This window comes from Gigantopelta aegis, chromosome 3, assembly GCF_016097555.1.
Source record: "Gigantopelta aegis isolate Gae_Host chromosome 3, Gae_host_genome, whole genome shotgun sequence".
NCBI lineage: Eukaryota > Metazoa > Mollusca > Gastropoda > Neomphalida > Peltospiridae > Gigantopelta > Gigantopelta aegis.
Genome location: NC_054701.1, coordinates 92,041,044 through 92,056,895, shown reverse-complemented (window position 1 = coordinate 92,056,895; position 15,852 = coordinate 92,041,044). Strand labels below are relative to the sequence as shown.

The following is a 15,852-nucleotide window of genomic DNA, read 5'->3' as shown; positions in this document are numbered from 1 at the left end:
AGATTCTCCATTGGAGATGTCATCCGTGCACCGCTACAAAGAGGACAGCCTCTCCCGAGGAGATTCTCCATTGGAGATGTCATCCGTGCACCGCTACAAAGAGGACAGCCGCTCCCGAGGAGATTCTCCATTGGAGATGACACAAAAGAGGACTGCCACTACCAACTAGTTTACGTACCAGCCTTAAATCAGATGGCTTAACCACTACAGCAGTGGGTGGGACGTAGCCCAGTGGTACAGCGCTCGCTTGATGCGCGGTCGGTGTGAGATCGATCTCTGTCGGTGGGCCCACTGGGCTATTTCTCGTTCCAGCCAGTACACCACGACTGGCATATCAAAGGCCGTGGTATGTACTACCATGCCTGTGGGATGGTGCATATAAAAGATCCCTTGCTGCTAATCGAAAAGAGTAGCCCATGAAGTGGCGACAGCGGGTTTCTTCTCTCAATACCTGTGTGGTACTTAACCATATGTCTGACGCCATATAACCGTAAATAAAATGTGTTGAATGCGTCGTTAAATACAAGTTCTAGTGGTTTGTCGTCGGCGACCAGCAGTCTTTATGAATACTGGTGTAGTGGTTTTTAAAAATTTGTACAGAACTTAACCTATCTAAACCTCGTATCTCTTAAAACCGAACATTTTACTTGGTCCCGTCCCGAGGGTGTCCGATTTAGATGGTTTTTAATATAGTATTTCCCTTTGCTGCTATGACAGCAAGTAGCGCCCTGGTCTTCACATGGCCATTCACTTAAAACAATAACCTTCGCACTAAGTGATGTCACATTTTAGCTAAAAATGGATGCAAAAGACACCACTAGACCTCAAACTATGTCGTGAAGTTATCTTCAACACGTTTGGCGTTGTGCTCCGGAAACAGTGAATTTGGTAATTTTGTCCATAGTAAGAGATAAAATATTGAGAATAAAAACTCCCTCATAGCAAAGACACTACTAGACAGACGTCATAGTGAACGTAAAAAGACAATTCGTATTGAGAAGAGTGGCTTTCGATCCCCAAATCCACCATCTCTGCATACGCGCCTGGGAAAACAAGATCGTCTATTGTTTTTAGTACGTACATATTTTACATTAAATGTTGGATGATGCAGGTATTCTGTGGATTAAAGTCTGTTCGAAACATTCGTTTGCGCACTCGATCTAGCAACACGAGTGTGTCTGTGTGTGTGCGTGTGTGTGTGTGCGCGCGCGCGTTTTGTGTGCGTTTTATGCTCGTATGTTTTTTGTTTGTTTTTTTTGTTTTTGGGTGTGTTTTTTTTCTCTTTTCAGGCAACACCGGACACGCCGGGTACCCCGTTAATTTATCAAAAGCCTACCTATATACAATTAACCAGGTTCTCGTTGAATGTTAAAATATGGATGTACATAGAAATGTTTGTGCTTGTATTATAATAAATTATTTAGTGTATGCTTGTGTTTTTGTTTTCGTTTAATATATTTAGTGTATGTTGATTAAAAATCATTTACAAGATTCTAACCTGGTTTGCGGGCCTGGCCTCTAAAACTCTACAAGCATGTTCCCACAAATGCATCACATGGCTAATAATACCAGTTGAAACAAAACAGTGAAACTATATTTAAACACAAGTGTGTTTTATTTAAACATAATTATTGGGGTGTTTAGTCTGGAATATCCGCGAGTTCGTCGGTTTAGTATTCGAATGCTAGTTTTGTAATGGTGGTGTCAAAGAGGATTTTGACTTCTGTTATCTTTTCAGGTGACTTCACTGGGAAGTCGTAGGTATCAACGTTATTGGCGCTAACCTGGAAGTAAACAGATACGTACATTATTGTATTGTGATACGAATGAATGAGTGAATGTTTAACGACACCCCATCACACAAATACACATCGGCCATGGTGATACGAGGCCTACTAACTTGCTATATTTGTCTAATTTTTGTTTCTTTGTTCATAGGCGTCGGAGCTGAAGTGGCAATTAAAAAAAAAAATTGAATCTTATTTTTTTTTTAAACAAATCAAAATTCTCACTATCACTAATTGTGGAAATTAGTGGACTCTGCGTTCGGTAGCTGCAAACACTAGTATAATACTGTGACGTATTCTGGTGTTCCCTAAAGATAAAGCGGATACGAAACTCGTTTCGTAGTCTAGTCTATCTATGTCTCTTGTCTTTTTCTGAATATTTATTTTATCATTATTAAAGAAAAACACCGCGTGTTAAATAGTGTATAATATATAATCTCAACACTCAAATAAATATAATCTGTGTATTTTGCACAAATCAGTTTGTTGAATAATTCCAAAATTATATAATATACATTAAAAATCAGCAACAAGGCTGATGTTTAATCCGCGCATCATGTTGCACATCTACAATGACGCAGGTTGAATGTTTGTTTAAAATCGCTCCCACGGGACGTATACGATACTCATTGGACATACATGTAAAAGACCCCAACTTATGGTAGTAGTAGTAGTAGTAGCAGTAGTAGTAGTAGTAGTAGTAGTAGTAGTAGTAGTAGTAGTAGTAGTAGTAGTAGTAGTAGTAGTAATAGTAGTAGTAATAATAATAGTAATAACTCAGTGATGTATCAAATAAACCAGTTCTTCAAAGAGAGAGAGAGAGAGGGGGAGAGAGACAGAGGTATAGACAGAGAGAGAGAGAGAGAGAGAGGGGGGGGGGAGAGAGACAGAGGTATAGACAGAGAGAGAGAGGGGGAGAGAGAGATAGAGGTATAGACAGAGAGGGGGGAGAGAGACAGAGGTATAGATAGAGAGAGGGGGAGAGAGAGACAGAGGTATAGACCGAGAGAGAGAGAGGGGGAGAGAGAGACAGAGGTATAGAGAGAGAGAGAGAGAGGGGGGGAGAGACAAAGGTATAGACCGAGATAGAGAGAGAGGGGGGAGAGAGAGAGAGGTATAGACAGAGAGAGAGAGAGTGGGGGAGAGAGAGACAGAGGTATAGACAGAGAGAGAGAGAGGGGAGAGAGAGAGAGAGACAGAGGTATAGACAGAGAGAGAGGGGGGAGAGAGAGACAGAGGTATAGACAGAGAGAGAGAGGGGGAGAGACAGAGGTATAGACAGAGAGAGAGGGGGGGGGAGAGAGGCAAAGGTATAAACCGAGAGAGAGATAGAGAGGGGGTAGAGAGAGACAGAGGTATAGACAGAGGGAGAGAGAGACAGAGGTATAGACAGAGAAAGAGAGAGGGGGGAGAGACAGACAGAGGTATATACATAGAGAGAGAGAGGGGAAGAGAGAGACAGAGGTATAGACAGAGAGAGGGGGGAGAGAGACAGAGGTATAGACAGAGAGAGAGAGAGAGAGAGGAGGGAGAGAGAGAGACAGAGGTATAGACAGAGAGAGAGAGGGGGAGAGAGAGAGACAGAGGTATAGACAGAGAGAAGGGGGAGAGAGACAGAGGTATAGACAGAGAGAGAGAGAGAGAGGGGGAGAGAGAGACAGAGGTATAGACAGAGAGAGAGAAGGGGAGAGAGAGACAGAGGTATAGACACAGAGAGAGAAGGGGGAGAGAGAGAGAGAGAGAGAGAGAGAGAGAGAGAGAGAGAGAGAGAGAGAGAGAGAGAGAGAGGGGAGAGAGAGAGAGAGAGAAGAGAGAGAAAGAGGGGGGAGAGAGAGACAGAGGTATAGACAGCAGAGAGAGAGGGGGGAGAGACAGAGGTATAGACAGAGAGAGACAGAGGTATAGACAGAGAGAGAGAGAGAGAGAGAGAGAGAGAGAGAGAGAGAGGGGAGAGAGACAGAGGTATAGACAGAGAGAGAAGGGGTGAGACAGAGGTATATACAGAGAGAGAGGGGGGAGAAACAGGTATAGACAGAGAGGGGGGGGCAGACAGATGAGAGGGATGGGTAAACAGATGTGCAAAAAGAAAGACAGAGAGAGAGAGAGGTACAGAGAAGGAGAAAAAACCAGATGGTGGGAAAAGGACAAACATGTACAATGTGGGTAGGTGGGGTTTGTGGGGGGAGATCATTCAGAATGTACTGTTCCAAGAATATATGTGTACCTTAAACACATCTCCATCCAGCTGTATCTCAAGTCTGTACGGCTTCCTTAATTCAAAGGGAAATGTGTCAGTCTCAACGGTGCGATTCCATCGGTCATTCATATACGAGTTAAAGACAACTTGGCGTTTCATGTCATGGTTGTTGAACCTCACCCCCATGGTCATGTGAATATTCTTCGCATGTGTTAACCTTAAAACAAACCTGGAAATACAAAAACAACATATAACACGTTGTATCATAGTGAACGTTGTTAAACATCACTATCACTGGCACCATCGTCGTTAAACATGACTATCACTGCCAGTGACGTGCTGTAAGTCACCACGTAAAGTGTGGCTGGCACCATCGTTGTTAAACATTACTATCACTGCCAGTGACGTGCTGTAAGTCACCACGTATTGTAAGTCACCTGGCACCATCGTTGTTAAACATTACTATCAGTGCCAGTGACGTGCTGTAAGTCACCACGTGATGTGTGGCTGGCACCATCGTTGTTAAATATTACTATCACTGCCAGTGACGTGCTGTAAGTCACCACGTAAAATGTGGCTGGCACCATCGTTGTTAAACATTACTATCACTGCCAGTGACGTGTTCTAAGTCACCACGTAAAGTGTGCCTGGCACCATCGTTGTTAAACATTACTATCACTGCCAGTGACGTGTTGTAAGTCACCACGTAAAATGTGAATGGCACAATCGTTGTTAAACATCACTATCACTGCCAGTGACGTGTTGTAAGTCACCACGTAAAGTGTGGCTGGCACCATCGTTGTTAAACATTACTATCACTGCCAGTGACGTGTTGTTAGTCACTACGTAAAGTGTGGCTGGCACCATCGTTGTTAAACATTACTATCACTGCCAGTGACGTGTTGTAAGTCACCACGTAAAGTGTGGCTGGCACCACCGTTGTTAAACATTACTATCACTGCCAGTGACGTGTTGTAAGTCACCACGTAAAGTGTGGCTGGCACCATCGTTGTTAAACATCATTATCACTGCCAGTGACGTGCAAAGTGTGGCTGGGACAATCGTTGTTAAACATCACTATCACTGCCAGTGACGTGCAAAGTGTGGCTGGCACCATCGTTGTTAAACATCACTATCACTGCCAGTGACGTGCAAAGTGTGGCTGGGACAATCGTTGTTAAACATCACTATCACTGCCAGTGACGTGCAAAGTGTGGCTGGCACCATCGTTGTTAAACATTACTATTACTGCCAGTGACGTGTTGTAAGTCACCACGTAAAGTGTGGCTGGCACCATCATTGTTAAACATCATTATCACTGCCAGTGACGTGCAAAGTGTGGCTGGGACAATCGTTGTTAAACATCACTATCACTGCCAGTGACGTGCAAAGTGTGGCTGGCACCATCGTTGTTAAACATCACTATCACTGCCAGTGACATGCAAAGTGTGGCTGGGACAATCGTTGTTAAACATCACTATCACTACCAGTGACGTGCAAAGTGTGGCTGGCACCATCGTTGTTAAACATTACTATTACTGCCAGTGACGTGTTCTAAGTCACCACGTAAAGTGTGCCTGGCACCATCGTTGTTAAACATTACTATCACTGCCAGTGACGTGCTGTAAGTCACCACGTAAAATGTGAATGGCACAATCGTTGTTAAACATCACTATCACTGCCAGTGACGTGTTGTAAGTCACCACGTAAAGTGTGGCTGGCACCATCGTTGTTAAACATTACTATCACTGCCAGTGACGTGTTGTTAGTCACTACGTAAAGTGTGGCTGGCACCATCGTTGTTAAACATTACTATCACTGCCAGTGACGTGTTGTAAGTCACCACGTAAAGTGTGGCTGGCACCACCGTTGTTAAACATTACTATCACTGCCAGTGACGTGTTGTAAGTCACTACGTAAAGTGTGGCTGGCACCATCGTTGTTAAACATCACTATCACTGCCAGTGACGTGCAAAGTGTGGCTGGCACCATCGTTGTTAAACATCATTATCACTGCCAGTGACGTGCAAAGTGTGGCTGGGACAATCGTTGTTAAACATCACTATCACTGCCAGTGACGTGCAAAGTGTGGCTGGCACCATCGTTGTTAAACATTACGATCACTGCCAGTGACGTGCTGTAAGTCACCACGTAAAATGTGAATGGCACAATCGTTGTTAAACATCACTATCACTGCCAGTGACGTGTTGTAAGTTACCACGTAAAGTGTGGCTGGCACCATCGTTGTTAAACATTACTATCACTGCCAGTGACGTGTTGTAAGTCACCACGTAAAGTGTGGCTGGCACCACCGTTGTTAAACATTACTATCACTGCCAGTGACGTGTTCTAAGTCACCACGTAAAGTGTGCCTGGCACCATCGTTGTTAAACATTACTATCACTGCCAGTGACGTGCTGTAAGTCACCACGTAAAATGTGAATGGCACAATCGTTGTTAAACATCACTATCACTGCCAGTGACGTGTTGTAAGTTACCACGTAAAGTGTGGCTGGCACCATCGTTGTTAAACATTACTATCACTGCCAGTGAGGTGTTGTAAGTCACCACGTAAAGTGTGGCTGGCACCATCGTTGTGAATGGCACAATTGCATTCACCTGATGTTAGGCACAAAACAACAACAACAACAACAAATAATAATAATAATAATAATAATAATAATAATGTTGTTGTTGGTATTATTATTATTATTATTATTAATAAACCCAAAATTATTATTATTATTATTATTAATAAACCCAAAACAATTCCCCACATTCCCCCCCCCCCCCCCCCCCCCCCCGCCCAAAAAAACGAAAAAAAAAAGCAAAAACAACAACAAACGGCTGAGGTATTTTAGCGGTGACATATGACTGCCTCGCTAAATCTCGCGTCCTAATTTATCCACTCATTCTGTCACTCTTTGTGTGTATGTGTGTGTATGTATGTGCGCTGTGCGTGTGTGCTTGTGCGTGTGTGTCTGTGTGTGTGCTTGTGCGTGTGTGTCTGTGCGTGTGCCTGTGTGGTGTGTGTAATTTTGACACAGATATCTTACACGTTGTCTACATAAACCAATCCATTCAATATCATTTTCCAACCGTCACTCATAGGTTCTGGTAGATTAGCTATGAAATTTGTTTTCTGTAAGTAAACAAATAAATAAATACACATAAAACAAATCGGTATCATCCCACTATCCCTGATTTCACTAGCCCTGGTACCACTAGCCCTGAAAAATGATGTTCCATTTCTTTAAACTACTCCCCTGTACATATAAACTATTAATAAATAAACATGTCTTGTTTTACTGGTAGACACAATAGATGAGATACCCTTTTAATGCCTCAATTGAAAACGTGGAGTACTTACTTAATCCTCTTCGTACAATTCCTTTATCTATAAACATGTGTTGTTTTAATATGCTCGCTGTGCGTTAATCCATTTCGTACAATTCCTTTATCTATAAACATGTGTTGTTTTAATATCACTATTACTGTCAATACATAATTAGTAGGGACCTCTATATATGAATGTTGCAAATGTGACTATACAGATAAATGCTCGCTGTGCGTTATGGCGGAGGTAACCTTTACCATAAACACTATCGAAGATAAATGCTCCTCGCTGTGCGTTATGGCGGAGGTAACCTTTACCATAAACACTATCGAATAAAACATTTATTTAACTATATTCATTTTTGTAATTACTTATTTGATTTAGTTTGTTTATAATGGGGATGACAACCGGTGGCAGTAACAGCCAATATGACGGACAATCTGGGGCTAGTGGAACCAGGGCTAGTGGAATCAGGGCTAGTGGGGCTAACTCAAGAAATCCGCATAAGCGTACGAGACGGGGCAGGCAGTTTGTTTTATTTAACGACACAACTAGAGCACATTGATTTATTAATCATCGGTTATTGGATGTCAAGCATCTGGTACGTTTTACCTATAGTCTTAGAGTGTAAAACCCTCTACATTTTTCCATTATTAGCAAGGGATCTTTTATAAGCACCATACCAAAGACAGGATAATACATACCACGACCTTTGATGTACCAGTCGTGGTGCACTGGCTGGAACGAGACATATCCCAATGAACCCATCGACGGGGATCAATCCGAAAGCGAGCGCGCATCAAGCTTTACCACTGGGTTACGTTCGTGAACAATGGTGGTGAAGTAGAGACTAATGGTGTATGTACCGGTAATATGCTGTACGTTGAATACCGGTATTGTGAACACGACTGTCAGGTTCAAAAATAATTACCTTCTATGAACAATTGACAGTCTGTGTGGTCTGATCAAATAATGCCCGAATATTAATAATATGTGTTCAATTAAACCTTTAACTGACTGGTTTGACTACCATGGTACCGTTTACGTGAATTCTAGGACAGTTCGGAGGAACGCTCCTCCTGAAAATGGTGAAAAGTAGATGTCCGGAAATGCAATTTCCTGCATTCTACAAGTAAAATTCACCATTACAAATGCGGGTAAATGCAACATTTTAATAATGCTTTTTCGCGATGTATATTTTTGTATATATATTATACACTGAATATGTAAACACAACACTTGTAGAGGACCCGGGGATATGCCCCCCCCCCCCCCCCCCCTACAATTCTCAAAAACTACATGTCCTGAAATGGAATTTCTAACATTCTACAAGTGAAATTAATTATTTGTGGCATAGATACCAATAAAAAATATAATTTCGGATCCAGAAATATTGAATAAGGGGGTGGTGGATGGGTGGGTAGTGGTGGTTAAATAATCCAAAATTATCCATTATGTCTTTCAATGAATGAAATCGGTACGGTTGTAAAATAAAGTGCATAACTTCATGGTGGTAACATCATTTCATTATTTGTGTAGATTTGTGTAAATGTAATCATGATTGTAATCATGGTTGCTAGACAATGTATTCGCAATCGTAATCGATTACTTTCAATTGTCTTGTAATCGTACTCGTAATCGTGATCGTGACATTCTAAAGTAATCGTAATCGATTACTTTTGTCAAGTAATCGCCCCATTTCTGGTGATATATTTACATGTATACATACATACATACATACATACAAATGTCATGTCATGTCATATGTCTTTACGTACACATTCAGAGCAAGCTGTTGTAGCCGTAGTTATTTATAGGAGAACGAACCTGTATTCGAAACACACAGAGTTTTAGATGATGAATTGTATATAAAACCTGTCGGAGTTTGGGTTTGTTTTCATGCAAATGTACAGAAAACAAGGATTGGATAGGAATTAAACATAACATATGCAAAAAAAAACTTAAGGTCTAAACAACTGAACAGGACTATAGTTACTATTTAGAGAATAACTAACGAGCTACGAGGAATTATGAATTATCTATCCCGAGTGAATGAATGTTGTAAACCCGAACCTTTGGCGAGGGTTTTACAACATTCATTCACGAGGGACAGATAATTCGTAACTCCTCGTAGCGAGTTGGTTATTCTCTTTATTACCCATTGTCAATTTTAACTGATTTTTAATGTAAAAATTCCTCTGCAGTCTACAAAAATTCCTCTGCAGTCTAATGTAAGTGACGTCATAGCATAACGGCGTTCTTTATACAGCCAAATGTTTACAGTACAAAAATAATACGACTGTATTTGCATTTGAAAATAATGATTTTTATATATTACTAAAGCCGCTGCTTATGAAAATATACCATTTCATGTTTACGAAACAAGTGAGTCCATTTGTTTTTGTAAATCTTTGTATATCGTATAACGTATGTGTAATCTAACTCATGAATGGAAACATTATATGAATGAAAGTGAAGTTCCGGCCATGACAAGCAACCAACCAAACATCGTGATTTTTAAGCCAGCCAATCAGTGGCTGTAGAAGCAATCTGCACACTGTGCAGAGATCGAAAAAATATTACCCCGTATATTTGAGCCCATATGGGTAATAAAATCACATCTTCACCGCATCAAAAATTTGTTGAGAAACGATAAACTGAGATTGTAATTTGTTTAGAAAACGTTTTTCTATTCACGAATTTGTAGAAGACACTGTTGTTTAAGTAGGTAGCACTAGTCACTAAAATCACATCTTCACTGCATTTACATATTTGTTGAGAAACGTTAAAGTGAGAATGTAATTTGTTTAGAAAACGTTTTCCCATACACTGATTTTGTAGAAGACATTGTGTAGTTTACCGTTAAGGTGTAAGCTGTGTTGTGCTGCAAGGGGGGTTAATCTGTACGTCGTAGTGGGGGCCGTGACTGCCCTTTGTTACGCAGTCCATCCAGCCATTCTGCCACACCTCCTTGATGTCAATCAGATCTCTCTCGTTCTCGTAGAACCGCACCGCGCCGCCTTCGTTGACGATGTGGTTGGCCTCACTGACGTTGGTCCGGTAGTAGTGCACCACCACGGGGATGTTGGATCCCGTCTGTGAGTAATGCCCCAGCTGGTTTTTGCTGATAGATCGGCATGTGCCGTTTTCGTTAATTTTAACGTTGAACGTTATGTCACCGAAGATGAGTTTTTGGAACACTCTGTCGGGAGGCGTGAATGAAAACTGGAAGATGATGGAGGTGTCTGGGGGAGCCGACACGAAGGCCGCGCCACATGGTGTGGTGGGTGTGATGATCCTGGTGGATTTGTCAAGCGTGTAGCACTCCTGCGCCTGCCAGCTACTCCCCCCGTCGTTCTCCCACAGAATCATCTTCAGTTCATTCGGCAGATCCTGAAACTCATAGTCGAACATCATTTCCTTCTCGGGCAGGTTCCGAATGCTGTTGATGGTGATGAGTCGCATCCAGTGGCTGTTGGTGTCGTTCGGTGTGTCATCGGTGTAGTCGAACGTCGGGTGGTGTAAGTACACGCTCACGTTGTGGAAGTACCTGGCGTCGTGGTAACGGGCCTTGAAGATGGTGTCGGGGACCTCAAAGATGACCTTCCCGCTGAGGTCCCTGCTCGTCTGCGTGAGGATGAAGATGGTGACGGCCCCAGCCATTTTGAAGACGAGTCCTATCATGATGAAGACGCGGTAGGTAACGTGGCGTCGCGACTCCGGGTTGCGCTGTTTGAGCTCGACGAGACTGTCGTGGCTACAGTACTTGACAGATAAGATGACGATTCGGATAACGATGCCGAGGATGACGACCGCGGCCTTGGTCAGTTGGAAGACGCTGATGGGGTCCTCGCGGCACAGCGAGATGTAGACGTTTATCATTATCTGCGGGATATCCTCCACCCACATTGTCACTGCGCAAACCAGGTCCATGTGTAGCCACGAATGCCCGGTGAAGGTCGCCATTCCGAGGTTGGTCGTTTCAAAGAAGAAAGTCAGCGAACCGATGATGGAAAAGAAGAACAGGGCCGTTACGGCTTTCTGGTCGGGAACTCCGTACACCAGCCCCTGTTCAGCGATTCTGACGTTCGTGTAGAACAGCCAGTCAGCAACAAAATCCATTGTGTCGATACCCAGAATGATGATAAAGAATAAAACCTGCATGTATCGATGTCGGCGAAGCTGTTCGTGTATCTTGTCTGGCAGTCCGTCTGAATGGTGTATGTGGTTTCCTTCCTGTCGTGATTTCGACGTCTGCTGAGATCCATGCACTTTGTTCTCAACAGAAAATATGTTTATGTTGGACCGTTTAGCTGTCATTGTTTAATATTGGTTTGATTTCTGCAAAATAAATAATTCTGATTGGTTGATTGGTTGGTTTCAAGACTGACTCACCTACTGACTATCAAAGCACCCCAAAATACATTGTTAAAGGGACATTCCTGAGTTTGCTGCATTGTAAGATGTTTCCGACTAATAAAATATTTCTACGATTAAACTTACATATTAAATATATTTTCTTGTTTAGAATATCAGTGTCTCTATATTCAATGTATTTCTGATCATCTCAATATTTGTATGAAGCCCAAACTGGATTTTGTCTTCAAATAATTTCGTACGTAGGAAATTATTTTTTTTAGAAAATAAAATTAAATTTAACGTAGTACAAATATTACAACGATCAGAAACACGCTTAATATACACCTAGTAATATATTATGCAGAAAAAATATATTTGATATGTAATTACAATCGTTAAAAAGTCTCTGTTAGTCGATACCATCTTTAAAATTGCAGCAAACTCAGGAATGTCCCTTTAACACTTCAAAATAAATAAAATCTCTCATGGATTTTAGATTACTTTTCAAATCCAGAATGGGCATGTTACGGGGGGGATTTTGTTTTTGGGGAAGGGGTTTGTATTAGGGAGGGATCAATGTTTTGTTTTGTTTGTTGGTTGTTGGGTTTTTTGTTCTGTTTTTATTGGGGTTTTTGTTTGGGGCTTTTTCTTTTCTTTTTTTTTTCTTTTTTCTTGAGGGGTGGTGGAGCTGTTGCTTTGCGAGAGTAGTTTTTAAAAGTTGAAAATTAATTTCTTTTACTTCATTTAATTTATCATGTGCCGAAGTGTGAAGTGTGTTCAAGTTATTATGATAGCGCAGTTAATATACTCTGTCAAAAAAGAAACGCATAAGCGAAATATTCATGGAATTATCTCTTTAATACAAAGTAGCATAATTTCGTTATTTATGATCGTATCACAGTTAAATTTGACACGAGTATGTGACAATGTTCATGCTATGGACTGGAGGCGTTTTTGTCACCAAACAGTGTCGCACGATGGCGCTGAAATCAGTATCTTGTGTGGCCACCAGCAGCAGCTGAAATTAGTATCTTGTGTGGCCACCAGCAGCAGCAATCACTGCACGACATCTCCTTGGCATAGACTGAATGAGTCTCTGAATCCGGGCACGTGGAATCCTAGCCCATTCTTCCTACAGTGCATGTCGTCCTATAGATGTTCAGTGGGGTTGAGATCTGTAGGAAATCCATTGTTACAAGTGCCGTATGCGGCCTGGCACTGTCCTGCTGAAAGAGTTCTCTCTGTCGATCCAAAATGGGAAGCATGTGACGGCGAAGAATTTCATCCCGGTAGCGTACAGCTATCAGGTTGCCTTGTACGAACACAAGTTCACTTCTGCCGGTGTATGAGATGGCTCTCCACATCATTACTCTCCATCCACCGAATCTGTCAACATGAGCGACGTAGTTGTTGGCAAAACGTTCATTGCGGCGTCTGTAAACACGTTGTCGTCCATCACGTCGCTGTAGAAGGAAACATGACTCGTCGCTGAACCATACTCGCCGCCAGTTTCCCACATTCCACCCCTGTACATTCGTGCACCAGCGAACACGTAAATGTTGATGTTGACGTCGCAGGACGGGGCCAACATACGGTCTCCTAACCCGTAAACCAGCTTCTCGAAGTCGGTTCCTCAATGGTTTGTGCAGACACCCTTCTCAAACCAGGTATTCGTCCAGCAGTGTTCGTTGCTGTGGCAGTTCGGTGACGCAAGTGCAGAACCCGGATGTAGCGATCTTGTGCTGCAGTTGTTATGCGAGTTCTTCCACTTCTGAGCCGGTCTTCGGCTGACTGAAACTGCTGGTACCTGTCCCAGAGACGTGAAATGGTGCTTTGATGGACGTTCATGTGGCGTGCGACTGATGATTGCGATTCACCTAACTGGAGGCGGCCTATTGCAATGTTTTGATTCGGCAAGCTTAGTCTTGGCATCTTGTAACTTGTGTACGTTGAAGTGGAAATGAGGCATCATTGCGAGTATTTCTGCTTTAAATACCCATCACTACCCCAATCTTTTCCCCGAGTTTCACGTGCATTCGCCAAAATCTGACCATTTCACGCCGATTTCCTGCAATTGTCGCACAACGTGTGTTAAATTTGTTCTAAGGGTGCATTTGGGCATGCTGTCCCATTCTAGGAACATTAACAAACATGGTCATTCAGCAACATATTACACAAAAAAACTATATTTTGTAAAATCAAACACTTTTCTTCTTTCCCTATCATCTATGCGTTTCTTTTTTGACAGAGTATATATTTTACCTGTCCTTCTGTAACGGGGTAAAAATATATAACACTGTATGTATATATGTTTTATTTTATTTGCTACTTATTTTATAATATTTTATTAATGGGTTATTTCGTTTGTTTTTAGGATATTCGTCGTAGAGAATACCCTATTAGACAACACCCTAACCTTTCTTTCCGGTCAAATTGGAGTTTAGCCAATGATATTTTATTCTGGTGTCATGTGACATTGGTCACGGCTAGTCCGTGCCACATTCACATTGAACAGCAAGCCATCAACACACGACATAATTCTCAACTATTTCTTGATTATTTTTTCATCTTTTCTGCGACGGTTACACAGGATGAGGAATTGTCATTAATACTCGGCAACCAGTTCGGTCCATAGCCCACAGCCAAGGACCTTTATTTGACGGTTGCCAAATAAACCGAATCCTACCCAGCATTGTTGTCTTTCTGATTTGAGGGATTTAACCCAAATGCTACACTTCCACCCAGGCCCGTATTTAAGGGGGGTTCGGGGGGTTCGTCCGAACCCTCCCGCAAAAGCTGAGGTGCACTTTGTTTCGTTTCTTTTTTAATACTGCATTAATACTTGATTGTAACTTTTGCAACTCTCCCATAAAACAATATTTGTTTGAATTCGTCATTTAGCATTCCCCTTAACAAAGCTGTCGTGTACATGATTCAGAATTTCTAACTAATCTGGCAAACTCAAAACAAAGGAACCTGCATGAAGCAAAATTGTTTAATTGTAGTTTCTGCTATATTGAAGACCTCGTAGACATGGGCGTATGGGGACTCTTTGATTTAGGGGGGCTGCAGGGGCTGATTTGCCCGAAATTTTACCCAGATAAAAACTACCAAGTTCTTCTTCTTGCTTTGCCTGAATTTTTCCCACTGTTTTGTCCGAATCAGTGAAATAAGGTAATTTTATACTCCATACCTAGGTTTATGACCATTAATAATGCTAAAATATAGTTAGTAACACAAAACTAATTGAAATAAATCAAAATGAATCATTTAAGGGTGTCAAATAATTATTTATTGCATGAAACTCCAATATCATCATTTTAGCCTTTTGGCGGCCAACCAAAAATCATAAATGTGCTCTGCTGAGAAAACTTACTTAACCTGGAAGTGTTACCCAAACGTTTTCTGAAGACCTTGGCGTATAGAACAAGAAAATTTAAGTTAACTCTCTAAAAGAGAAATGTATGCGAACTACCTCCCAAAGCCAGGACTAAATGAAAAACTCACCAAGTTTCCAAACTGTTCCATATACTTACCTTAACAGTCATGTGACGTCACATCATGACGTCAACAAAGTCGGTCAGTGTCCATGGGGTTCAGCAGCGCCAGCTTGAGGACGTTTTGTTGAAAGGAAATGAGTTCCATTTCTAAGCACCTTCTCCTCTCGACTACTCAAACACACGAGTATGACCTTTGTTACATTATATGACCTGTGTTACATTATATGAGCTATCGTGGGATGTCTTGTGTGCTATGGGATAGCATTTCCATTTGAATCACGTTGTAAGAGAAAACACCTTTGAATGAGCATAGCCAACTTAACTTCCAATCTCAAGACATAGCCGGACATCGAGTGCTGGGTCCATGTCAAGAGACGGAGTAGCTTTCCCATTACCATGACTTAAATGTATCGAGATGCATACTGGATGAGCTCCCTTTGAACATCTACATTCAGTCGCATACAGTCGGACATGTGTCACTGTCGATTCCAGTATTGATGCTTATATACACAGCAGACAGTGTCTAACTTTATGTAAATATCCATGGTGTGACAAAATACCTTTGAATGACCATCTAGCCAGCATATATTAAGTAGTAGCCCATCCGACTCTCCGTTTCGTACCATTATGAATACCAGAGGTAACACACACACACACACACACACACACATA

At 41.9% G+C, this 15,852-nt stretch overlaps 3 protein-coding genes across 5 annotated transcripts in view; 1 reads left to right on the top strand and 2 right to left on the bottom strand.

The window, feature by feature from the left end:
- Positions 1-1,596: 1,596 nt before the first annotated feature.
- LOC121369345 lies at positions 1,597-15,342 on the bottom strand. Of its 3 annotated transcripts, XM_041494347.1 has the most exons (5): positions 15,217-15,342; positions 10,182-11,662; positions 7,041-7,126; positions 4,012-4,213; positions 1,597-1,784 (listed from the first exon to the last, which is right to left on the bottom strand). In XM_041494347.1, the coding sequence occupies exon 2, from the start codon at positions 11,639-11,641 to the stop codon at positions 10,184-10,186; it is 1,458 nt and encodes a 485-aa protein (XP_041350281.1). In that variant the 5' UTR covers positions 11,642-11,662; positions 15,217-15,342; the 3' UTR covers positions 1,597-1,784; positions 4,012-4,213; positions 7,041-7,126; positions 10,182-10,183. The 3 variants fall into 3 exon arrangements, with proteins under 3 accessions (XP_041350281.1, XP_041350279.1, XP_041350280.1); XM_041494345.1 differs by lacking the exon at positions 7,041-7,126; XM_041494346.1 differs by lacking the exons at positions 7,041-7,126; positions 15,217-15,342 and adding an exon at positions 15,188-15,208.
- LOC121368935 (galectin-3-like) lies at positions 1,671-4,501 on the bottom strand. Its single transcript, XM_041493699.1, has 3 exons — positions 4,422-4,501; positions 4,012-4,213; positions 1,671-1,784 (listed from the first exon to the last, which is right to left on the bottom strand). Exons 1-3 carry the CDS (start codon positions 4,499-4,501, stop codon positions 1,671-1,673), a joined length of 396 nt encoding a protein of 131 aa, XP_041349633.1.
- Positions 15,236-15,852, top strand: part of LOC121369344 (notchless protein homolog 1-like) — a 58,521-nt gene continuing 57,904 nt past the window's right edge. The window contains exon 1 of the mRNA XM_041494343.1: positions 15,236-15,364. Within this exon, the coding sequence (XP_041350277.1) occupies positions 15,315-15,364 (50 nt within the window). The 5' untranslated portion in view covers positions 15,236-15,314. The remainder of the gene's footprint in view (positions 15,365-15,852) is intronic.

Bases quoted from the DNA above. Each gene is read 5' to 3' on its own strand.
- LOC121369345 (XM_041494347.1), bottom strand. From the start codon at position 11,641: ATGACAGCTAAACGGTCCAACATAAACATATTTTCTGTTGAGAACAAA.
- LOC121368935 (XM_041493699.1), bottom strand. From the start codon at position 4,501: ATGGTGCCAGCCACACATCACGTGGTGACTTACAGCACGTCACTGGCA. The intron at 4,214-4,421 runs GTGACTTACAAT...TTGTATTTCCAG, and splicing joins TTTAACAACGATGGTGCCAG to GTTTGTTTTAAGGTTAACAC. The intron at 1,785-4,011 runs GTACACATATAT...GTTTACTTCCAG, and splicing joins TGGATGGAGATGTGTTTAAG to GTTAGCGCCAATAACGTTGA.